This window comes from Botrytis fragariae, assembly GCF_013461495.1.
Source record: "Botrytis fragariae strain BVB16 chromosome Unknown tig00000050, whole genome shotgun sequence".
Taxonomy (NCBI): Eukaryota; Fungi; Ascomycota; class Leotiomycetes; order Helotiales; family Sclerotiniaceae; genus Botrytis; species Botrytis fragariae.
Window position 1 is genome coordinate 2,100,364 of NW_023500992.1, and position 24,233 is coordinate 2,124,596.

The 24,233-nt window shown below is 43.3% G+C and overlaps 9 protein-coding genes across 9 annotated transcripts; 5 read left to right on the plus strand and 4 right to left on the minus strand.

Annotated features, from left to right (window-relative positions):
* Positions 1 to 251: 251 nt before the first annotated feature.
* Positions 252 to 2,170, minus strand: Bfra_004646 (uncharacterized protein; the record flags this gene model as incomplete). Its single annotated transcript, XM_037335045.1, has 4 exons — positions 252 to 877; positions 934 to 1,683; positions 1,743 to 2,030; positions 2,134 to 2,170. 4 exons carry the CDS (start codon positions 2,168 to 2,170, stop codon positions 252 to 254), a joined length of 1,701 nt encoding a protein of 566 aa, XP_037193579.1.
* Positions 2,171 to 5,145: 2,975 nt separating this feature from the next.
* Positions 5,146 to 8,024, plus strand: Bfra_004647 (putative glycosyl hydrolase protein; the record flags this gene model as incomplete). Its single annotated transcript, XM_037335046.1, has 3 exons — positions 5,146 to 5,232; positions 5,283 to 7,685; positions 7,722 to 8,024. 3 exons carry the CDS (start codon positions 5,146 to 5,148, stop codon positions 8,022 to 8,024), a joined length of 2,793 nt encoding a protein of 930 aa, XP_037193580.1.
* A 596-nt stretch (positions 8,025 to 8,620) lies between these two features.
* Bfra_004648 (putative ccch zinc finger and rrm domain-containing protein) lies at positions 8,621 to 11,050 on the plus strand (the record flags this gene model as incomplete). The annotated part of the gene is made up of 4 exons (XM_037335047.1): positions 8,621 to 8,685; positions 8,743 to 9,075; positions 9,126 to 10,632; positions 10,697 to 11,050. The coding sequence occupies 4 exons, from the start codon at positions 8,621 to 8,623 to the stop codon at positions 11,048 to 11,050; spliced, it is 2,259 nt and encodes a 752-aa protein (XP_037193581.1).
* A 1,108-nt stretch (positions 11,051 to 12,158) lies between these two features.
* On the plus strand, positions 12,159 to 13,271 carry Bfra_004649 (uncharacterized protein; the record flags this gene model as incomplete). The annotated part of the gene is made up of 1 exon (XM_037335048.1): positions 12,159 to 13,271. One exon carries the CDS (start codon positions 12,159 to 12,161, stop codon positions 13,269 to 13,271), a length of 1,113 nt encoding a protein of 370 aa, XP_037193582.1.
* Positions 13,272 to 13,803: 532 nt separating this feature from the next.
* Positions 13,804 to 15,454, minus strand: Bfra_004650 (putative translocation protein sec62 protein; the record flags this gene model as incomplete). Its single annotated transcript, XM_037335049.1, is given in 4 exon segments — positions 13,804 to 13,995; positions 14,058 to 14,420; positions 14,438 to 14,619; positions 14,671 to 15,454. The coding sequence occupies 4 exon segments, from the start codon at positions 15,452 to 15,454 to the stop codon at positions 13,804 to 13,806; spliced, it is 1,521 nt and encodes a 506-aa protein (XP_037193583.1).
* Positions 15,455 to 16,176: 722 nt separating this feature from the next.
* Positions 16,177 to 18,201, plus strand: Bfra_004651 (putative lectin c-type domain protein; the record flags this gene model as incomplete). The annotated part of the gene is made up of 2 exons (XM_037335050.1): positions 16,177 to 16,242; positions 16,300 to 18,201. The coding sequence occupies 2 exons, from the start codon at positions 16,177 to 16,179 to the stop codon at positions 18,199 to 18,201; spliced, it is 1,968 nt and encodes a 655-aa protein (XP_037193584.1).
* A 728-nt stretch (positions 18,202 to 18,929) lies between these two features.
* Bfra_004652 (uncharacterized protein) lies at positions 18,930 to 20,207 on the minus strand (the record flags this gene model as incomplete). Its single annotated transcript, XM_037335051.1, has 2 exons — positions 20,143 to 20,207; positions 18,930 to 20,069 (listed from the first exon to the last, which is right to left on the minus strand). The coding sequence occupies exons 1-2, from the start codon at positions 20,200 to 20,202 to the stop codon at positions 18,930 to 18,932; spliced, it is 1,200 nt and encodes a 399-aa protein (XP_037193585.1). The 5' UTR covers positions 20,203 to 20,207.
* A 1,458-nt stretch (positions 20,208 to 21,665) lies between these two features.
* On the plus strand, positions 21,666 to 22,376 carry Bfra_004653 (uncharacterized protein; the record flags this gene model as incomplete). Its single annotated transcript, XM_037335052.1, has 3 exons — positions 21,666 to 21,847; positions 21,900 to 22,100; positions 22,157 to 22,376. The coding sequence occupies 3 exons, from the start codon at positions 21,666 to 21,668 to the stop codon at positions 22,374 to 22,376; spliced, it is 603 nt and encodes a 200-aa protein (XP_037193586.1).
* Positions 22,377 to 22,781: 405 nt separating this feature from the next.
* Bfra_004654 (putative pbsp domain-containing protein) lies at positions 22,782 to 23,750 on the minus strand (the record flags this gene model as incomplete). Its single annotated transcript, XM_037335053.1, has 1 exon — positions 22,782 to 23,750. The coding sequence occupies one exon, from the start codon at positions 23,748 to 23,750 to the stop codon at positions 22,782 to 22,784; it is 969 nt and encodes a 322-aa protein (XP_037193587.1).
* Positions 23,751 to 24,233: the final 483 nt, after the last annotated feature.

A 24,233-nucleotide genomic window follows, 5' to 3' on the forward strand; every position in this document is an offset into this window, starting at 1 on the left:
ATTATTATATCTAAACTATGTATATCCAAAATCACAACGCCGAAAATACAATAGGTGGTATCATAAAGGAAGTATCCTGACCCTTTTCCCCCTGTGCGAACAAAACTTTGAGAACCATTCGAATCATCCAGATCGAAGAGACCGTACCAACCATCCATACCACCGAGCAACCTGACCTCCATATTCCCATCTCCTTTCCCAACAACCATTTAAATATTTATACAATACAAATTGAGAAATCTCTCCATCTCTCAAATTGCAACTCCAACACTGTCCCTTCCATGTCCATACGCCATACTCCATCTAGCCTCCTCACCCTTCTCACTCCCACCAAATGTTCTCGCTCCATCTCTACTTGGGGGTGCTACCTGCAACCTCTTACTATCCGCACTAATTCTCACTTCATACCCCAACCCCCGTGGATATCTAGCTCCATATCCTAGACTTGGACTATCACTCCAACTCGTCGCTTCATAATCTTCATTACCATCAATTTCACTCTCGATACTACTCACACTACTAACACTGTGTGGATTATGGGTTTCTTTGACTGCGATGCATTGATAAAAGCCATCTCTAGAGGTTACGGGTCTGGGAGTGTTGGTAACGGAATCGAGGGACATGTGACGAGAGTGTTGTTGTTCGGAACCGGATGGAAATAACCAGGAGGAGACCCGCGATAGAGATTTTCTTCGATTTGTAATTTGAGGTGTTTGGAGGACTAATGGAAGAGGGGGAGGTAATGGACGTTCTTTAAGGAGCTTGGGTGCGTGAAGAGAAGAGTCTAATGATTTCATGCGGCGAGGACGAGAGGGGGCAGTTTGAGGGCGATGATCAACATGGTGGAGTGGAAGCTCGGTGACGGGTGGCATGGGTTCTTTGAGTTTGTTAGAATTGTCGGGTTAGAATATAATGATGCAATCAGAGACCTACCTGTGAACTCCGAGTATATACTCTCACGTCTTTCTTGTCGGCTCTCCGCTCGGCTGGCACGACTTACTGGTCGACTGGCTAGATAAATACTTCGTCTCTCGATAGCGTCATCAAGCTCCTTTAACTTTTTGTCCAATTCCATATTCTCTAGTAGTGCAGACTTGACTCTCTCGTATGCAAGTGGTTCCGTATTTGCTCTCAATCGCATAGGACGTTCGTGAGGTAAATCATTTGCCAAAGCATTCAGCAACTCCTCAGTGTTCATTGATCTCCTCTCCATAACTGTCGATAGAACTGGCTTTCTAGGTACCCTAAATTCCAACGCCGACTCGCTTCTCATATGAACCAAGGGACGATTCTTCGTGTCTTCATTGAAGTGAGGTCCAAATTCAGGCAAGGGTGATAATCGATTTCCTGGTAAGTATATACTCAATTCCAACGGTCGCAATTTTGGTTCTTTTCGAAGCACGACTCGTTCGGGCTCTCTCACATAACTCGTTTCCGTATGATGTTGGAAGTTATATGGCGCACTAATCACCATTCGATTTGAAGCACGAGATGATAAATTTCTTTTCAAAGTGAAGCTGCTTCCACGACTTGACGTCCTCGATCGAGTTCTCGCCCATTCCTTTCCTCTAGTTTCTGGTCTTTCAAAAGCCGGTGCTGTTGGTGGCCTTTCTGGAGGTTGTGATAATGGGGGAGATATTAATTGAGGTTGTCCATTTATTATTCGCATTGATTTCTCTGGTTCTTGATGTGTCGTTAGAATTCATACTGTCAGGCTTTCGCATCGTAATTTGCTTGCTTACCACAGCTCTCCACATCTTCCCCCGCCGCACAGCAATTGATAGAAGAAGTTAACCATGCCATTTGCGCTTCAGTGAGAAACCTGCTCAAAGATTGCATGACCACGACTTCATACCGAACACAATTTGAATTAAATGTAAAAGGAAAAAAGGACAAAAGACAATAGACAATAGAAAACGAGAGTGAGAATATTTCCAAAGGGAAAAAATAACAGGAAACAACTGAGTGTAAAGCTAAGAGAGCATCATTGCAAAAGTATAGATGAGAATTGAAGAATGTGATAACTCTATCTTAATGATTGGTTATCTAGGCATAAATGGGAACGTCGTACCAGACAGTCAAAGATCGAGACGCCGGAAAAAGCCTATTCGAAATTGAAAGCAAAAGGCACACCAAATTTGAGTTTCTTCGCAGCGGGTAAATATTGCATTGTAAGGCTTGAGATGGTTGTAGATGACCCATGATTCTCCCACATTGCCCATGATTACCCATGATTACCCCATGGCGTGCAGATGCATGCTCACACTTGCTTGCAGTTACGCACAATTGTTTCCGTTGGTGCATGGTGATAGGTTGTGATGAGATGGGGTGGGCGGGGTTGGAAGGGGAGATAGACCGCTAGATTGACCATTGGGCGGCAAATTTACCCAGTTGATTAAGAGGATTTGCCCCGACAGGAATGGTCTCTTGACATTTGCTCACATTTGGGTATACTTTGATGGACATTGATGGAGTCTGATGGACTTTTGGTGTACTTGAAAGGAATGAAAGGATTCAAAATTGGATGGCTGTGAAAACAGTTCAAGTTAATACTTCTTTCTGTACCTTGCAGGACGGACCAAAGTTTGTACTAATGCAAGAAATTATTTGAAGCTATTAAGAGGGATCTACGAAAATACATGTACCTGCCTAGTGCCTAGGTATGTTTCTAGGTTTAAATGCAAGATCTGGTCGGTGGTGGTCGTTCAATGAGCATTCCTGTGATGAAGAAATCCGTGCGTTTTGACATCTAGGACGATCCGGGAGAGTGACCTAGATGTGATGAGATTTCCACACGATGTGATATGTATTTTTAGTTTCTTATCACGTTGAAAGCTAAGTGACGCAAAGTTTGAGGGTGGCTCATTATTGAAATATAATGTTGATGATCATCGGGCATATACTAACTGTGCCTGGCTATGTATTTACAATGGCACACTACCAACGCTTGATATCATCATTGCCATCGAAAAGGAAATGTAAGATTTGAAGGAATGAGAAGGATTTTGAGATGTGAGTTGTATGCCGTACAATAGTGTTTCTGAGCAATACACGGGAGCGATTGTGTGTCATACATCGTGTATCTCGTATCGTGTATCGTGTATCGTGTATCATGGATGTATATAATTGTATATTGATCCCATTTGTTCAACTCAGAATGAGACAGAATATTACCATTAGATCTTTCGCTATCTTTCCCATCTTTGTAGAGGCACGGTAGCAACGCGGGGGATTTGTATCTGACGCACGTGGTGACTAAGCTCTGACTGTTGGTCAAGAAACTCTTGGAAAAGCATGAATTAGGTCAGTAAAAGTCTCTCAGCCGGTGGTGGATGTGTGTGTGTGTTTATGTATGTATGTATGTATGTGTGAAGACGAAGACAATTCATTACTGGTGGAGGGTGAGGTAAGCTATGAAGGAATTGTCTATAGTTTGGGATGATTTCGAAATTCAGGACTCTCTATCTCTCATTCACCGACCGACAATCTGTTTCTGAGGATGGATACCACAAGGATCCATTAAGAAGAGCAGCCAAATGTGAATACCGGCTCCGCCGAGCTTAGAAGTACATAACATAGTAAGCACTTCGATTATAAATCTCACTCCCATGCTGTCCGTATATGCCACCATACTGCACACTAAGAAAAACTCAATAATGGATGCGACGTGTTCGAAAGCCCATGCTCATGTAGGAGTTGTCTTCCAGAACGCCATGAATCCTGACTGTGCATGCTTACTATAGTAATGCCTAATATCCACTGCCCTCAGGATTCGGTATAGTGGTCGCCGGAAGCTTGAATACATCAGCTTAAAGCTTAGTATTCGTAAGTTTCCATTCTTCGAAAGACTCGATTCTAGAAGCCTCAGTATCTGTCGGCAATCTTGACCAACAGCGTTTCAATTGTTGTTGAAAAGAGACTCGAGAGACTCTTTGCAATGTTCGGTAGTGATTTCATAGTCATCTTGTGCCTTGTCCAGCTGTTGTTGGATATTTTCCGATCAAATCAGATAGATCACGCCGAGAATGATTTTCAAACAGTTGTATCGTAATTACGCAGCAGAACAGAGCGAATATCTGACTATGGGTGGTGTGATCTCTCGTATATATTCACCATATGAGCCACCAACAATTGGATTTAGATGGAAAGGGATGGGGTATTCTCGAGATCAAATGTTGGAGGCGCGATCCCATGATTGAAGAAAGAGGGAGATCTTGATAGATTCGGTGACATGGAAACCAACTGTTAAATAACCAACTGCCATCTACTTTGATTCGATCGACAGGTACAAAAGTGATAAAAATGGAAACACGATGATGAAGTACAGAATCCTATTGGTACTCAAATTTTCCGATGTGGCTAGGGCTTAGGGGGGCTGATATAAGGCTACTGCACGAGAAGCTTAATTTGGCTCTGGACCCCTTTTGTAGCAGCAAATTCAAACAAGTCCCTTACAATGTGTGAATTGGAGACTTTGTTTGGCTAATTATATTCTCAAAAAGATCCTTATAGTCGATGAATTTGGGGGCCATGTGTGAGGAAACGTTTGGGTTTATCGCGTTCTATTGGTTCCGTACGCTTGCAACGTTTACTCGTGCTGACCCCTCATTATGGCGCAGATGCACAGGACCAGCGCAGACCCAGGGAGATCCAAGTGGATCGATCTAATGTCTAGAACTCAAGTAACTGGTATCGTGAAGTACAGCACGGAGTTCCTGATCATTTTTAAAGGAAGTCACAAGTGCCATGTTTCGTTCTTGCCGTACTCTACACCTCGATCATTCCTTACTTTTCTTAGCACTTGGTTTGACTTGAGTGTTTCAGCAAAAGACAGTTTTTATGTTCATCAGTCTATCATTTTTATGATCCCCCTCATTGCTTTCATATTTCTTTATGATTCACAGCTCTATCATAAGATTCTCCAGTCATTCATGTAAATACTTGCTCCTACACAACAGACGCTCTTTGCTCTTAGCACCACTCCCTAAGGGAAGCAGATAATGTGTGTGCATCTTTGAATTCACCACTGCTAATATGCATGATCATATATGATTGCTCGTCTATTTTTTGAACTGTTCAGATCTCCATAATCATGAGACTGAAACCAACTTCTAACGTATTCCGATTTTTTTTGACGCCGTTCTAATGCATCTTTACACTGCCCTGCTTGGGCTCATAACCGGAGTGGTAGCTCAGTCTACTGTAGATTATTCACAATATGTTCTCACATCAGTAAGTTTATGCGATACCCAATACCAGACTTTACCTAATGTGCTTTCTAGAATGGCGAGGCCAGTGGAGGCAATACCTTCCCTGGAGTTTCTTTACCTTTTGGTATGGTCAAGCTTGGGCCTGATATGTTTACGGGAAGTGATAGTTATTCTGGAGCTGCATTGAGTGGCAACTTTACCGGATTTTCCATGATGCACGAGAGTGGAACTGGAGGATCACCGAAATATGGCGTCGTCTCACAGATGCCAATACTTGGGAACATAACCAACCCACTGATCAACCTGAATGATACTCGAGCCTCTCCCGATATCACATCGGTAGGATACTATAAAGCTTCGCTGGGAAGCAACATCACTGTCGAATTGTCGGCAACAAGTCGTGCGGGATTTTATCAGTATACATTCCCAGAGGGAGAAGGTACCCCAAACGTAGTTGTTGATGTGTCTCATGTATTACCATCCTATCGAAAACAAGGCCTTTCTCAGAATTACCTTGGCGGGAATATCACTGTGCTAGAGGATGGACACTATGAAGGATTTGGTGATTATAACAATGGATGGAATATGGCACCTGACTGGAGAATATACTTTTGTGGCTATTTCGAAAGTCCAGCGACGTCAAAGACATTTATAGGAACGAGCCTCAATGGAAGCGCAGTCGCAAGTTATGGTACAGAGAAATCTGCTTCTTCCAAAACTCGACTAGGAGCCATATTCAGTTTCAACACTACAACGGTAGTCTCCAGAGTAGGGATATCTTTTATATCATCAGCCCAGGCTTGTGGAAACGTCAATTCACAAATACCTCCTGGTAAAACGCTCTCCACCTTGACCAACGATGCGAAAAGTGTCTGGAATACCGAGGTTTTATCCAAAGTCACGACTACCGAGACCAATAAAACGAATTTGCAGTTGTTATATAGCTCCCTGTATTTCATGCACTTATTACCATCCAATCGGACCGGGGAAAACCCACTCTGGGCTTCATCAGAGCCATACTATGATGATACCTTTACGACGTGGGATCTATTTCGGTGTACTTTTTCGTTGCTTCATATACTTCAGCCAGTAGCATATGAGGAGTATATCCGATCACTAATTGACATTTTCCGATTTGAAGGTTATATGCCAGATGCGAGATCCTCAAATTTCAATGGTGCAATACAAGGGGGGTCTAACTCTGATAATGTGCTAGCTGATGCCTATGTAAAGGGGGTGAGAGGGGCAGTGAATTGGACCACTGGATACGAAGCTATGGTCAAAAATGCTGAGATTACCCCCGATAATAATAACGATCCTCGAGATAATTCGTCTTCGACTAAAGAAGGTCGTGGAGCACTTCCCGATTGGTTACAGTATGGGTATATCACACCAAAATATGGCCGATCTGTGTCTCGAGCTGTCGAGTATTCTTTTAACGACTTTTCCCTTTATCAAGTAGCGACTGGGTTAGGAGTAAAAGATGACGCAACGAAGTATTTGAAGAGATCTCGTAATTGGGTAAATCACTGGAACCCGAATGCTACTTCTCTAGGATTTAATGGGTTTCTCGTTCCTAGAAGTGCATTAGGATTCATCAAACAGGACCCACTCTCGTGTGGTGGTTGTTATTGGGGAGATGCTTACTATGAAGCACTACCTTGGGAATATTCCTTCAATATGCATCATGACATGAACACACTGATCGCATTATCAGGTGGACCATCAACCTTCGTCAATCGTCTTGACACCATGTTTAAAGCTGGGATCAACACCTCTGGGCGCTCATCAGCATTTAACAATACGATTTTCAACCCAGGGAATGAGCCATCGTTCACCACACCTTACTTGTATAACTACGTGGGAAGGCAAGATTTGAGTGTGATGCAATCTCGATACATTGCAAAGTCATATTACTCACCTACACCTGGTGGGTTACCAGGGAATAGTGATGCTGGCGCAATGGAATCATGGCTAATCTGGAATATGCTTGGGTTATACCCTATGGTAGGGCAAACCACCTTCTTAATTGGCAGTCCATGGTTCGCCAACACAACTATTCAACTTGGTGGCGGAAAAACACTTGCCATGACTACTGTTGATGGATCCGAGTCCTCCTTCTATGTCCAATCTCTCAAGGTTAATGGAAAACCATGGAATCAATCATGGCTTACTTGGAACGATGTCTTTGCCAATGGTGGAACAATGGATTTTGTTCTTGGGCCTCAACCCTCCAATTGGACAACGGGACCAGCACCACCAAGTCCAGCGAGCATGGTCAGCGACACTGCCAATCCCAACAGTGTTCTGACACCGGTGCCCACAGCTCCCGATCCTAAGTCTCATAATGGCATTGAACGGGAGAGGAGAAAAGCAATGCTGAGAGAGATAGCTTTCGTGATCCTAGCTATAACTGTGGTAACAATTTCCTGCGGAGGAATTTGGTATTGGCGAAAAAGAAATGCTACAATGAAAGTAGATGTTGATGATCAAGAAAAGGGGCCCAAATAGGAAGGGTTTGCACGAGGAATTGAACATAGTAGCAAAAACTACAAACAAAAGTTATTGGGATGGATAAAATGGAGACCAATGGGTGCTCCAAAGAATGATTTGAATAGATCAATCACTACAAAGAATGGCCTTAGGAGTATCAGTGAAGATACTATGGTTGATGTGAGAGAATCAGACAACCAAAGTCCTGGGAAGGTACCTATGATTAAAGTGAAAGGACTTCATGAGACTTCATCTGAGGAAGCTCTTGAACCTTGGACGCCTTCTGGAACAAACAGAAGGATATTTGATGAGAGGGGTTAGGTCATAAATGAATAATGGAAGCAAAAGCTGTGGGATATACTACTAGATGATTAGATATAGATATAGAATATAGAAAGAACATAGATTTGTATAAGAGCAGATACTTCATATTTTCCCGTACCATTATATTCAATAGACTGATTTGAGGGGCTTCTCTTCTGGCATCAATCAATTGTCAACCAACAACTGTCAATTGTTGTAGTATTCATCCCTTGTTTCGAAAAAGTTTGCGCTAGAGCGAAGGGTATTGTATATTCAAATGCAGAAAAGATACATCGATTTGAAAATTGTCTAGAACAACAGTTGTGTATGATTAATATCGATTTTACTCGATAATTCCTTGATATTTGCTTGTACAGAGGCGACTAGGCACTCGGACCACATCAACAAGCTCGGACCATAATAGAGCTTCCAGTTTCCCAAAAGTTTAACTTCCCCGAGGCTCTCAATAATTTATTCCCAAAGTCAAACCGTTTGTGCAGACAGTCATGAATTTATGATTGCAAATCAATAACTTTCCTAAAACAAATTGATACGAAGAATTAGGAATACATCTTTCAACAGCATACTGCAACACAAAGAATCTAAATTCCAAGATGTTGTTTCCAGAAGAAGATGCAGGAGAATTGAAGAAATGGATCATAAAGAGACTTGAAAATACGTATGTTCAGCTTCAATTTCCGTCATCCTATAGATATGATATTAATTTTCTTTATAGATCAGATGCAGATGCAGATGTTCTTGCCGATTATGTTCTTGCTTTATTGCGACATGATGGAGATGTCAACACAGTTCGACAGCTTTGTATGGCTGAAATTCCCGATTTCTTGAAAGAGGATACATCAATTTTCGTCCGAGATGTCTTCGATGCCCTCCAATATAAGACTTATTTGAGTGGTGGGCCTCCTCGTCGCGATTCGCAACAATTCGCGCCACCTACTGGACCATCAGCTCCAGCTTTCAACAACCCAAATATGGGAACTTCGATGGGCCATCAAAACGGTTCCCGAAAGCGCGCATTTGATGGACGAGGCGATGGAGATTCTCAAATGTATACGGGGGCGGAGACCAGAATTCGCGCGCGTTTAAACAACCTCGAAGAGGCGGCGCGGCAGGACGTGGAGCTTTTGACAATTTCAATAATGGCAGAGGAGGGTTTCAAGGTCGTCCACAACATATGCAAATGCCTAATGCGCAATTCATGCCTAACATGCCTAACATGCCAGGTTCTCCAACAGGCTTACCTCCTCTCGATCCAAACAATCCAATGGCAGCTCTTCTCGCTATGCAGCAAGCTATGGGTGCGATGGGTATGCCTCTTCCACAGGGTATGCCAGGATTTCCTCCTAGCGGAGCTAATCAAAATAGAGGGCATCAAGGTCCAACGGGCCAGAGGAAACAAAGATGTCGAGATTACGACCAAAAGGGATTTTGCGCGCGAGGAAATACTTGTATGTTCGAGCATGGTCAAGATTCGATATATGTTCCTGGAGGTGCCGGCAAACCTACGGACGAGTACGATCCAAGCAATGCGTCGCTTATGACCGGAAATCAGAGCCAGAATGATAGCAGCCAACGATCGGTACCACACAGCGGCTTTGAAAACAACCGTGGTGGTATGGGACGTGGCAGAGGGCAGTCTATGGGCAGAGGTGGATCGCAAATGCATTCTAACAGAGGTGCGAGACGATCAGAGTTCTCATCAGATCGAGCAAACCATAACAAGAACAACACTACAATCGTAGTAGAGCAAATTCCAGAAGACAAGTTCTCAGAGGAAACCGTTCGAGAATTTTTCACTCAATTCGGTAACATAAAGGAGGTAGACATGAAACCATACAAACGGTTGGCTCTGATCACATTTGATGACTGGAACGGGGCAAATGCAGCATACAGCTCACCCAAGGTTATCTTTGACAACAGATTTGTAAAGGTCTATTGGTTCACAAATAATGAAGCGCTTCCAAAGCCTCCTGCTAACGGATCATTTAATGGCACAAATCATAACGGCACATCAGGCCCAGTCCCTGCAAGAGAGTCGGATGAACCTCAGATTGATCTCGAAGAATTTGCGAAAAAGCAGCAAGAAGTACAGAAAGCTCACGAGGAAAAAATGAAGAAGAAGCAGGAAATGGAAGCCACTCGTAAGGAGCTGGAAAGACGTCAAGAAGAGCTTCTGAAAAATCAAGCCGAGGAAAAGAGAAAGCTGATGGAAAGGCTTGCGGCCAAGTCTGGTAAATCTGTATCTCCAGGCATCAACGCAGAAGGTGGTTCTCCTGCGCCCGCACCTTCGTCTCAAACAGAAGCCTTGAAGAAACAACTTGCAGCTCTAGAGGCGGAAGCTCAATCTTTAGGGTTACCAAGTCTGGATAGCCCTCTTTCAGATGATACATGGGGTGGGCGAGGTCGCGGACGTGGTGGCTATAGAGGTAGAGGTACTTTTGCTCCACGCGGTTTTCGAGGTGGCTTCAGAGGGCGTGGCGGTGCTGCTTTTGGTGGTGGTGCACCAGCTCGCTATAATCTTGACAATCGAACGAAGAAGATTGCCGTTAGTGGTGCCGACTTTACAAATCCCCAGACGGACGAGAGCTTAAGAGAGCATCTTTTGGTATGATTTCCTTTTTTTCTCCTCAGAATTTCCGTTGAAACTACGTGTACTAATAAACTCATAGGGCATTGGTGAATATACCGAACTCACAAATACACCTAGTGGTTGTCAGATTACCTTCAAAGATCGTCACACAGCTGAGAAATTTATGTATGGTCTTCAGAACGGCGAAATTCCATCGGTAGGGAAGGTTGAACTATCATGGATTCAAACGCCTCTACCACCAGTTACATTGCCAAACACCCAGAACTCAACCGGAGGTAGTAATACAGAATCAGATTCCAAGATGGAAGGTGGAATGGAAGGTGATGCCATGGCTCAAGATTCTAATTCAATGGGTATGAGTGGACATGGTGGTGAGAGGGACATGCAAGAAAACATCGATTATGATGTTGCGGGTGATGACGATTGGCAGTAGATTGATGGATCAGACGATTTAGCTGGAAATGAGAAAGGGGTAGGCGGATCAAGAAGCATATTCAATAAATCTAGGATTGAATGATTGTATACTGAAGAACATGAATTTTTCTTGTACGAATTTGGCATTTTTGTAATAACAACTCGAGAGCGAGAGATGGAGAGATGGAGCAAAAGATACCTAAGCGGGCAGGAAATGCACATAACAGATGCCTTTATCATGAGAGAAGATATCCGACTTAAGTCATATGAAATGAAGCATACAGAAGCATCTTGTTGACCGGACATATGTATATGTGATCAGAGATACCATGAATATGGATGTTATAGGAGCAAGATAGAATAAATGTTACTCCAGAGATTTGAATAGCAAAGTGTTGAGTGGACTTTTATTGTGATTCGAATGGAGGAAATTTCTGAATCTATTTTCTTGATTGTTTGATGTATTATGGACTGTCGAATCATGGAAATATACATGGATATATGGTATTATCGTACTAATATATATTCTACCTAGTATTGATAGGTATTCTATTTACACAATGTTAAAGATATTGCTGTATTCTTATATTACGAAAAATTAAAGAAAAATGATAAATGCAAACCATGGTGATTGATCATAAATCATACTTCATAGATAGATGTCGCTTATATTATTTACTCCTTTGCTCGTCTTCATAATGTATACACACATGCCAAGTCATGAATAACCCAGAAACCGAGGTACTCAGTTCGAGTCAGCCTATCTAAACTGTACATGTATTCGAGCTTTTTATTCGCCATTGCGGGTTTCCAGAATCCACTTGTCGCTTTTTTTTTGGTCTAAGACTAAAATAAAAGCATGAAACGATTTTTTTAGCTCCTGAGTGAAGCGGAGTGGAGACGATCGATGGATGGGTGAGCGTTCTGACCAGAGTGCCGGAATTCCCTTAAGAGTTAATATGTTCATAGAGACAGACAGGGATATCTTTACCAATTTTTAGGAATTCGATTGTGAGAGATATTTTGCCTGGGTTATTCGTATAGATGAATAGATAAATGAACATCTTATCCCATCTCTCAACCCCATCTCCACATTTCACCCCCTAGCATCGGCGAATTCCCCAAACATGAGACGAACAACCCGCAAAGCCCTCGTGCATCTCACGCTTTTCAGCAGCGCCCTCTTCCTCATCATCTACCTCAACCGCTCATCCAGTAACACCTCTTTCCCCTGGACCCGCATCCGGTACACGCACGATGGGTTATCCCGGAAAACCCCCCTCCCCCCTCCCCACGGCATCTGTCCGGGACTCTCCACAACGACCAAACCCGCTCTCATCGTCTCCCGCGTCGAAGCCGACGGCGACCCCAGCTGGCTCGATACGCTCAGCCACAAATATCACATCTGCATCTACAACGTCGATTCCTCTCCTCTCCTGAAATTTTCTCAGAAAATCCTTCAGGTACCCGCTAATCGCGCGCATGAAGCAATGCCCTATCTCACATTCCTCATTGACAATTACGCAAATATTCCTGCGGCGGGCGCGGTCTTCGTCCACGGAAATCGCTTTCAGTGGCATAATGATCACCCCACATACGACAATCTGGATTTGTTATCGCACCTTAATCTTGAAAGTGCGTTGGCGGAAAACGGGTATCATAATCTCAAATGTGATTGGAGTCTCAGTACGTGTGGAGATAAAGCAGTAGCTCAAGGAAGTCTGGAGACGAGTATGCAAGCATCGCTGCAGCCGTGGGATAAGAGAGCGGTTTCTGATGCGGCGATGCCGAAGGCGTTGAGAGTGTTATTCGGAGAGGGGAAACAGTTGAGTAGAACGGATGTTGTGAGGAGTCAATGTTGTGCACAGTTTGTCGTTTCGAGGAAAAGCATTTGGAAGCATGAGAGAGAGGAATATGTAGCGCTGAGACAGTGGCTGTTGAATCCTAATGGGGCACCGAAAGATGACAAGGTAGCGGGTAGGATATTGAGTTATTTGTGGCACGTGTTATTTTTGGAACAGGAAGGTGGTGAGGAGGGAATGGTAGATTTGGAGAGACTCAATAGACAGGCGTGTCCGAGTGCACAAAAGTGTTATTGTCGACTCTACGGGAAGTGCGATTTAGATTGTAGGACAATGGGGACTTGTCGAGGACAGTATGCATTGCCGAAAGATCTCAGGCTTCCGGAGGATTATGGAAAACAGTTTGAGCATTTGGATGATCACTCGGATAGTCTTTGAGGTTTGAGAGTCGAGGTTTTTGCATATTGGATGGAGTTGGAGATTGGACATTTGTGTTTTGATAGAATATTAATCATTGAAATTACCTAGGAATGGTACATTCACTATTCAAAATAATATATTACACATCTAAGAAACATTATAATTACAATAATACTACATTAGAATGAGAGAACCAGAGACCGAATTTTAAGTATCCTCTGAGAAATTCTTCAAATAGCCGAGACACTGTATCTTGTATGTAAGGGCTGCTGCACATGGTATCTTATGTCAGAATTGAATTACGATTGTCGATAACCACTTGTCGAAATGTAGATTTAAGTGTCACAATTTCACAGCCAAAAATAGATAAATAGAAGCAAGTAGAACCAAAGACCTAGGACCAAGAAAAAGAACATTATTTCCTTCCCAATATCCACATAAAGTATTGTACACCAGTGATACTCCGATCATCCATAGATCGATTTATCAGCCCTTCCATAAAATCACCTTCCAGGTATCATATCACGTAGTAAAGTCATTTACCGCGTAATTACTCTTCATCAAACACCTCCTCAACTCTTGGTGTTAAATTTCGTTGTGTAGTTTCTCCGGTAGAAATTTGTGCTGTTGATCCTGTTGTGGTTGCTGATGCTGGAGCTGGTTGACCTGTCATTGCTGCTCCAATAGCGTTTGCACTAGCGGAGGCACTTGACTTGGACTTCTTCTTGCCTTTCTTCTTCTCCTATTGATCATGTTAGCTTTTCCTGCTCCATAACAAGATATTTCATGAGAAGGAGAACATACCTCTTGCCATCCCCAGACGGGTCTGAAACTGTCGAAGAATCCAACGTCCTCAAACAGATTTGGGTATAACCATAATCCAGGAGGTACCGCAAACATTGTAATACCAAACAGAATTAATCTGAAAATTGCCATCGCAAAGAACAATCCTAATAATCCAAGCATACCCATACTTAGATACCAAACACCCAATCTCATCTTCATTGGCCAAAGTGGGAACATGACAATTGCAAATACAATCGCTAATGCTCCAGCAGCGTACAATTTCTGTTTGATTTGTGCACCTTCATAAAGCCATACGAAATGGAGCTCTTCCTTGCATTCTTGCTGTTGTTCGATTTTGACAGTCCAAAGCCCTTTCACCCGCTTTGTATTATGAGCACCAGGTGCATGATCATGACCTTCATGAGGGTCGACTTTAGAAATACGAAGTGCAAGGAGCGAAAGTGGGAGAAGTTTGAAGCAGTTTTCGAGTGAGGCGCGATCAGTAATTTCGGGAGAAGTGGGTTCTTCTTGCGAGCTTTTTCATAAGCTGGTGATTGAATAGCTCGGAGAGCACGTTTCACTGTAATTGCATGTTAGAAAATAGTTGTAATATGGTAGTGAAAATGCTTACCTTTGAACATGTTCTTTCTCTGACCATTCAAAATACATGTTCTCGCTTTTAAGTCCTGACTCATCAAGAAGTTTGCGAGAGCAATGGCTGCTGGATTTGGAGGGCCTGGTTGAATTGGTTGAGGTTGCTGTTGCTGCTGTTGGGCCATTGCAGCTTCTCTTTGTTTCTGCTGTTGGGCCATTGCATCCGCCTTTATTTTTTCCACAAATTCGGGTACAGTCATACCAGCTTTTGCTGCATCTTGAGCCAATTTCTCTTTCATCGCCTGGACTTGTTCTGGAGATGGTGGTGGGCCTTGTTGTAGAGCTTGTTGCTGAGCTTGTTGCGCTTTAATCTTTGCTACAAATTCAGGTACAGACATTCCAGCCTTTTCGGCGTCTTGAGCTAGCTGCTTCTGCATGGCCTGAATTTGTTCCGGAGATGGCTGTTGGCCTTGTTGTAGAGCTTGTTGTTGAGCTTGTTGCGCTTTAATCTTTGCTACAAATTCAGGTACAGACATTCCAGCCTTTTCAGCATCTTGAGCTAGCTGCTTCTGCATGGCCTGAATTTGTTCTGGAGATGGCTGCTGGCCTTGTTGGGCTTGTAATCGGGCTTGATTTTGCGCATTCATCTTTGCTATGAATTCAGGTATCGATAATCCTTGTTGTTGTGCTTGTTGGGCGATTTGCTGTTGCATCATCTGTATTTGTTCCGGACTTGGTTGTGAACCATCTGGTAATCTGAATTGAATTTGACCCAGTCCTGGTGGTGGTCCTTGTTGGGGATCTGCTTTTGGAGAATCCATATTGGAATTTGTAAAGTCGAATACAATATGTGGTGGATGTAAGGGAAATTTCTACGGCAAAATGTGGTTGAAGTGGGTGAATGAGTGAGTGAATGCGTGAATCAGTGAATAAAGATTTATTAAAGTTATCTGTCCAAATCTTTATTTAGTGTGGCTATAAATCGGGTTATACAGCCACACGATGTGGCGGACGCTAACAGGCAGATGAGGTAAGCTGCAACTCGTGAGGCATGCTGGCATGAACGGTGCACGGAGCTTCAGCGCACGGCTTGTCCAAGGATTACATGATTTCCGAGCTTCGACAAGGAATGTGAGCATCAGCGGCATTAGCGTCCTCAGGCATCCCGGCTACATGATCACATGATCACCGAATCGAGCTCATCTCTCAAACCTCCTTCATCATCGAATCGGCTAACTTATATGAAAAGAGCTAAAATGACAAAATGAAAAAAGAACTTCACACTTTTAGGTTCTATAACCATTATCTAAACCTATTTCATTATCTGGATTCTATGATAAGGATGATTGATCATTTCTTTATTAGTTGACCATAATACTCTCCTTCTCTCATTCTTTTCTTACCTTCATAAAATACCTTGTGGTGACCGTTCACAAGCTATGACAGCATTCAGTTATTCGGATGCTTCGGATGGAAAAGAAAACAGAGGGGCAAAATTCGCAATTATTGAGTAGAAGACAGACATTGATACTCACTTGGTAAAATGAGTGAAAGTTATAAACCGGATAATGCTGCTTTACCAGAGTCTCCTTACGATATAGCATTTCTGGTGTGTAATGCTCTTTTGGTCTCATCAATAGGGGCACTCTTGCTAATTGTTTCTTAGTCACAAAGAGATTTGGGATTGAATATACCAATCAATTATGCTACGGCTCCTGGTGTTTCTTTGACGGCCGCATGTTTCTCATTTCTCAAATATGAGGATAATAATGCGGCTACGTGCATTTCCAATTTATTAGCGAATGGATTCCGGAGACTGGAAGTGGATTTATATTGGGATGAAGCAAGGCAATTATGGACTTTTTGTCCTGCTGCCGTACCAGTTTCGAGCTCGGATGTTGCCTCTACACCAACTTCAACATCGACGCTTTCATCCACCATAGCCAGTTTGACTTTAGCCCAGCAAACTACAGATTTGATTCCTAGGCAAAATGCAGCCACGAGTTCCATCATTACTTCACCAAGTATGACAGGTGTAGATGGTACATTTATTTCAAGACCTACTTCTCATAGTTTGTCTTCAGTGAACGTGATAGCAAGCTCTCTCGAATCAACACTACCTGTAGCCTCTGCGATCCCAAACACTTCGAACAAATCATTGTATAATGTTGGAAGTTACACTTGTACTAACACTATCAGCTTGCATATGCTAACAAGTATTCTTTTGGATTACATACAAGAAACACAAAATACGATTGATGCATATATGTTGACACTGACTCTCAATATCCACGCGGTAAAGACAGGTTCTAGCATTGATGACCCTGCCCCTCAGCCACCCGACCTTCCAGCTCCGTTAGAATCTTTAGGGTTCCTCTTCGCGGCAAATTTATCAGCATTCATATATACGCCAAATGATCTAAGGTCCAATCGAGAAAATTTAAATACATCTTGGTATCAGGTTACTGAAAGATATCGACCTGCCTTAGATTATTATACTACCGTCACGCAAGAATTTGGCATCATATCCACTGAGGATGGTTGGCCATCAGAGTCTTACATCGAGTTCTCTCAAGGCAAACGAATGCTTTTACAGTTTGGCTCTGTGGATCCTCAAATGGAGAATTATAATTTCAGTGGAGATGCAGGGACTATCTTCCCTCCAGGCTATCTTAGCAATCGCCGCGACAATGACACATTAGTCAGTGCTGATGGCGTGGTGGAAACTGGTTGCTTCCTTGTTAATGCCACCGAAGACGTTTCTCAAGTAAACTCATCCTGGGCAACAGCGGCAAACATACCCGGATTCGACTATCCCACAAAGTCGAATTCCAATTTGACTTCCCTCCTCAACCTAACATCCTCTCTCACAAAGTGTGGCATATCTCCAACCCTAAACACAACCCTCCTCAACACCACCGCTGACACCAACAACCTCCCCTACCAAAACTATACCTACTCCACCATCTGGTCCTGGGCCCCCTACGAACCTCGCTCCTCCAACGACAGCAACAGTGACAGCGACGACCCTCTCTTCCGCTGCGCCACTCTCCACCCGTCCACCACCCACTGGCACGTAACCGACTGCTCCACCAAACTCTACGCCGCCTGTCGCGCTCCCTCACAACCCTACAACTGGACCCTCACCACCTACCCCATCTCCTACTCCTACGCCGCCCAAGCCTGTCCCTCCCCCTACCTCTTTTCCGCGCCCCGCACCGCCCTCGAAAACGCATACCTCTCCCAAACAACCATCAATCTCTCTCCCGCCCGCGACCTCGACACCGACAATCCAAAAATCTGGCTCGATTTTAATTCTCTCGATACGAAAAATTGCTGGACGTCAGGTGGTCCGAATGCCACGTGTCCGTATAGCAATGAAGAGGCCGACGATAATACGAGAGAGAGAGCCGTGATTGTGCCGTTGGTGGCGACGATTATTGTGCTGATCATTTTTTTTCTTGTGCTGTGTGTGAATTGTGGGAAGGGGGTTTTGGGGAGGAAGGGTGTGGGAAAGAGGAGGAGGAGGGTGAGAGAGGGTGCGGTTTATGAGGGGGTGCCGGCTTGAGGTTTAGGGTTGGGGTTGGAAAGTTGAGTGTTTGTATTTATGTTTCTTGTATGTTTTGTGTGCGTTTATACATACGCTGCTCATTTTGTAAAGATTGTAATTCTAATTATAAACGGCATAGGATATCAGGAGTTGGATCATAATTTTTTGTAATAGTTCAAACCAAAACTACTAGTAGATAATAAAATCCTTTCGAGTGTTTCTTTTAAGTCTTTGTGAATATCAATATTACAACGGAGATGGAAAGGTTCATACTCATACGTACACCATCTATTGCAATGCACACCATTATATCACATACTATCATCTCACACAAACATCACACAAATATAAATACCACACTAATAGGAAACAGGGTGAAAATATTCATTATAAACACCCTACCCCATCAAAATAAAGGAACAGTAAAACTCAGAATAAATTTATATGTCAATCGATCAATTTAGAGACAGTTAGATATGCCCAACAGTACGCCAGCCTACCCCTTTCCCATTTCCCCTTGATCCCGACGCCATGCTTGTATTCCCAAACTGTGTTACCTCCAAATTTACTGTTCCTGCAGCTAGCTAATTGTGATGGTTCCCATGGACTTTCTGTATGATATCACATCTAGTATGTATCCGACGCCGAATGCAACTCCTACGCTTGCTATAGACCGCATGCATGTAATTGGGTAGACGTTGTAACTTCTCAATACGTGGGGGTAATGTATGAGTTGCTACGAATGATTAATGGTGTACTTCATCTTCGCTTGCTAAGCTTCCGATTTCCGACCAACTATCTGGTGTGACAATACCGTCATCCACACTCATGACATCGGCATCACTGGTAGCGCCGCTTCTTGGGTGCCAGATTTCTTCGCCTGAACCAGCTAATGATGCGGAATCTGTAGGGGTAATCATTCCATCTCCATCAAGGGATTCGAGAGAGGAATAATCGGGATCAGAGATGGTGGGTGATGGGGGAGTAACTTGAGCGCTCTGGGTGGCTGTTGGAGTTGAAGGACGTTCGTGAGGTGTAACAGGCAGAGGAGAATAAAAGCCGGTTGCGTTATCGGTATGATCGGCCCAGGCGTGAATGGATGCAAATGGATTTTCATTGTCTTGTGCTCTTGCTGTGTAAGTTGGCTCGGTTTCCAAGTTTTCAAGGGTAGGTACAGAGACTGGTGGATCTGGGTTGAATGGTTCGGAAAGATCAACAAGAGTTTCGGCGTCTTCGTGGGCTATAGGTTCCGCTGGCGAAAGAGTGGAGGTACTTTGTCGAGAGCGGGATCGAGTTCGGCCTTCGTGGCAACTGTATAATCCTTCAGAGTCCGATTCGTATTGTTCGCCGTCTCCAGGAGACATTAAACTTCTATCCATAGCTTGTTGTTCCTCGCTGTCAATACCGTGCTCATCTGCAAATGGGTTTGCGTAGATTGTCGATCGATTTAAACCTCGGACGCCTCGTCGATGAGTAAGACCCTCTTCAGCTTGACCATTTAAATCTGTACCAGTATTGTAAACGAAAGTGCCCTTCTCAGCGTTGGGATCCTCTTGTAAGAAATCCTCAAAACTCGGCTTTCGACTCGGGTTTCCCGCTGGTCTTTTCTCATCCATCCTCTGCTCCTTTTCCATTCTTTCCATGCGTACTGCATTCCAATACATCAATTCCTCTCTCTGTTTTCTCCTACTATCCTCATCGGCATCTACGCCCACTTCCGAAGCACTCTGCATAAAACCCTCTGCATCCTCAGGTCGGTTGAAACGAGGTTGTCGACTGTTCGGATTGATTTCATCGCCGAGGGAATGTAATGCGACTGCGATTCTACGACGAACATCTTCAGCGAATTGTCGGGCTTGTGGTGATTCGTAAACTGCTATCGCCGCCTATTAAATCTATTAGTTCTTGAGTTTCTTCGTTGTGCATTGCATGGATTCTGTAAAAAGAGGGGAAACTTACGCCTACAGCCACAGCAGCTATGATTACCGCACCTGAAACCAAAACGGGATGATTAGGCATGTTCCCTCAATAAGCTTTGTGAGATAAGGGAAAGGTATTGATGAAGAGATTGAAGGAAATCTCTCATGGAGAAGAGAAGGATGAGAAAGTAATAGGAATTCTGGGTATTGAAGTGATAAATGGTTGCCTCTTATGAGGTTGCGTATACAAAAAACACCGCCACTACTTGCAGGGTTATCGGGTGATCTTCACCTATCACAGGATAAGAATTGGGGTGCTGTAACTTGTGTGTATATGAATGAATATCACGGACTTAAATTGTGGCAATATGCCGTGCCGTACAATCATTTATGAATTACTTACCTGGAGATAACATGAAAGGCATTTTTGGATTTTATTTTTGGTTAATCAAAAAACTTGAAAATTGAATTACATGAAAACCTAGGGTCAAAAAGAGAGAGAGAGAGAAACAATAGGTACAATATCAAGAGATGGATGGGACGTTTGTAGTTCTATATAAAGAATCCTTTAGAGCAGAGGCAGACTAAAACGGAGCACGGAATGAATGATGTTGGTTTGACAAAAGAGGCGTCTAAGAGTTTGAGGGGGAGTAAACTCCACACTACTGTAAATAGTTTGAATTCTACCGTGCCGCTTGATAACCGCTCAAAGTAATACCCATGAGGAAGCTGGAAGCCCTGTCTTTTATGGTCGTATTGTCATTTTCACGAAATATTGGATTTCCCAATTAGACCGGTTCACGACGAAGGAGAGTGCGTAATACATGTCTAGGAGGTTTCAAAGTTCTCTCAAATCATCGACATTTTCAATATTGAAGGGAAGAGGAACAAAGCATTCCTTGCTTACGCCAACCATTAACCATTTTTGGTTTCATGATGTTTGCGTGTTCTGGGGAGATTCGTCTATCTCGCATTGCATATGTACAATTGAGTTGGTGCACTACGTATGTACGGTACAGTACAATGACTATTTTTCATGGGCCAGAGATAATAACCTCCACTTTGGCATAATCTTGGAAAGTCTATCGATAAACTAAAAGTCCCAAAGCAAGGCCAAGTGTGGGGGGAAGAATGAATCATGATTTCATGCCTCATCTGAGCCCGGTTATCGACTTGTACTTATGTCCGATCGGTAGTTGCTTTCTTTTAACTTTCCCCTTAACGAGTTAGCGACACGCTACGTGAAAAAGACATATGATAAGTCTATTCCTGGCAGATATCAATCTTCGGGTTTGAAAACGTCAATCACGAGAATCCCAAATCTAGGAATTATCTATCCTGAATGACGTTTAGAAAAGTATACTGTAACTTAGTCAATATAATCTAGAAGTAGATCCAACAAGTACAATTTAGAATCTTTGCCTAACTTCCTAGGAACGACAAGTACTAATAGCCCAGAAATCCTGCACCTAATATAAAAATGTCTTCGGCTGCCTCTTAAAATTCTCATATGTCCCTAATAGAAACCTCATGAATCCTCAGTATCGAACATAATTCGAAAGCATGGCTGCAAGACACACCCCAGTGCCATCGGTCGGACCTTCAGGTTCAACCTTCTCGTCCGCAGTATCGACACAGAAGAGTCTTTCAGAGGTTTACGCCGACTTTCACAAAGAGTATTATCAATTATTAATCCGGAATAAAGAACTAAGCGATGCTAATCGCAAATTCAAAGTTAATACGTCGTATGTTCCCATTGCCGTGGAAAGGTGACACATTTGCGCTAATACCAGATAGCAATCATAAAAGAGTTCATGGAGCCACGCCCTTTTCTTCCTCTGGATCTTCCGTAACCCTTACCGGCTCTGCATCCCCAACATCAAGTAACGTACCATCCTCGGCCCGAGATAAATTGCAAGAAGTAGCATCATTGCTTCCAGCTAGTGATGAGCCATTTTTGAACAATTTTCAGGCGTCAAAGAAGATATGGAAGCCAGAGTAAGAATATGGAATCATTTGGCCGAGGAAAATGAAAAGCTTTTCTTTGCAGTAAGACTCAAGCAGGCTATGGATGATGCAGAGTTAATCGCAACTAAAAAAAATGCACATGTCATGTACCACAACGAGTTGGACATAAAAACATCGTTCGACAAGTATGCCAGCGACATGAGAAAGGAAAACGGAGATTATGAGATTCCAAAACTGGACCTCGGACAAAAATTCCATTTAGCGGATGTCTTCGGTCATAGATTTGGATTCGGGACATACTATTAGTTCTTGTCTCCTACCCACAGCCATTGAGTTCAAAATCATCTAGGCAAACGACATATACACGGTAGAGATGAAGCAAATAGGAAAGATGGAGTGGATTAGAGATTGTGATGAACGATATGGACATAGGTGGAGACAATAAAAATATATAATGTATAATCATAATATAATTGTATCATTCTATGGTATCCTGCCCTTTCATAACAGTTCAAGTTAGCCAATGATTGAACCTTGTGAACAATCGGAATCTTGGTTGAAAGTTACCCTCTAAATTGTATAAGCCCATCTTAAACACCTTGAGATAAACACTGATGTGAAACATGCCATATGTATCGGGTGAAGTGATGGAGAAAGACTGTTTTTGAGATTCGTAGAATGATATATCGATTCAAAACGCTTCTTTGAAATTCACTCAGGCTTCTCAGTGTTTGTGGGGCTATCTTTCGTTTCCTCCGTTTTTGTGGCAAGCGCCACTTTGTCCCCTTCTGACTTGGGCTGTTTGGGTGTTATAGCATCTTCCTTTTCCACAATCACGCACTCTTCTTCTTCAGCTTTCCTCTCCTCTGCTTCTAGATATTTCGAATAATCTTTCCAGAGCTGTTCTACCGGCCTTCCACAAAGTTCAGTCCAAAATCGTTTCTCTTCGTATCGCTCAACTCTCAATTTTTCGTTCACCCTCCTTACAGTGCCTTTGCCGAATCTCTGTTCCAGATATTCAAGAAAATAGCCGGTGTGTTGGTAACCTGCATCCCATTTCCCGGTAGCCTCTCTTTTCCAATGAGGTGGACTCAAATTGGCGTTCAATCGAACCCAATCTGCAATTCCTTCAACCAAGCCACCAGGGCAAGTATTGAATCCATTGTATTGGTAGCAATGTACCATTTCATGAGTCAACACACCCATGATCTCATGCTTCTTTCGATCCGGCTGTATTGATTCGTGCTGGATGTAGTCTAGAGATAAATGTATCTCCTTGTGATCATTGTCAAAGTCGCTACCTGTTGTATATGCCACACCTTCCATGGAACGGAGGATCAGGGTCACCGATCGAGTTGGAGTCGGAGTTGTGGTAGGACAATCAGGGGACTCATATAGTAGCGTGAGAACGCTTTGAACTGCTGTCTGTAGAGCCTCGTTCGCTATAACGGCGGTCAAGAAAGTATGCGATCCTGCATGATTGAGATCCCGTAACTCGAGGCGTAACTTGGGTAGAGGAAATTTGATGGACGGATTGGAACTATCATCTTTATTAAGCTTCGAAGACGGCTTTGCTTTCGAAGGAGGCATCGGTATGGGAGTTGGAGCCGGTGAGGTGCTGGAGAATTGAGGCATGAATATAGGTGGAGGAACCGGGCTGGTTGCGGGGGAAGTGGGCATTATGCGGGTGATATGTAGGGTTCAAAGGATCAAAGGATAAGGTTTAGGACAAGGTCACTCCTTGCAAGGATCCTGTTGCATTGATCTTCTTATGCGGAATTGCAATAATGAAGGTTGAATACTGGGTGATATCGGTAACGGAGTGAGTAATGAGTGCCGTGCCCAGTCTCCTAGCTTGACCTTGTTGATGTAGCAGAGGGATGAGCTTCTTTCAAGTTGAGGCCTCAGATGCGGTAGGGAGACAGGCTGTAGATGTTTGTTTATATATTGCCAAATGAGAATGACCGAAAGGGCTTTCTTTATTTCTTGAATGGGAATCAATATTGAGATGATAGGTTCCAAGGTTGTCAACAATGGTATTTACATGTCCAATGAGAGGTATAGAAATGTTCATGTCTCTTACCAATCTGACCGGCTTATCTCCTCTTACTGGGGTCTGATCGTATTTATAATAATGGAAGCTCTGAGACTAGTCCGTGCTTC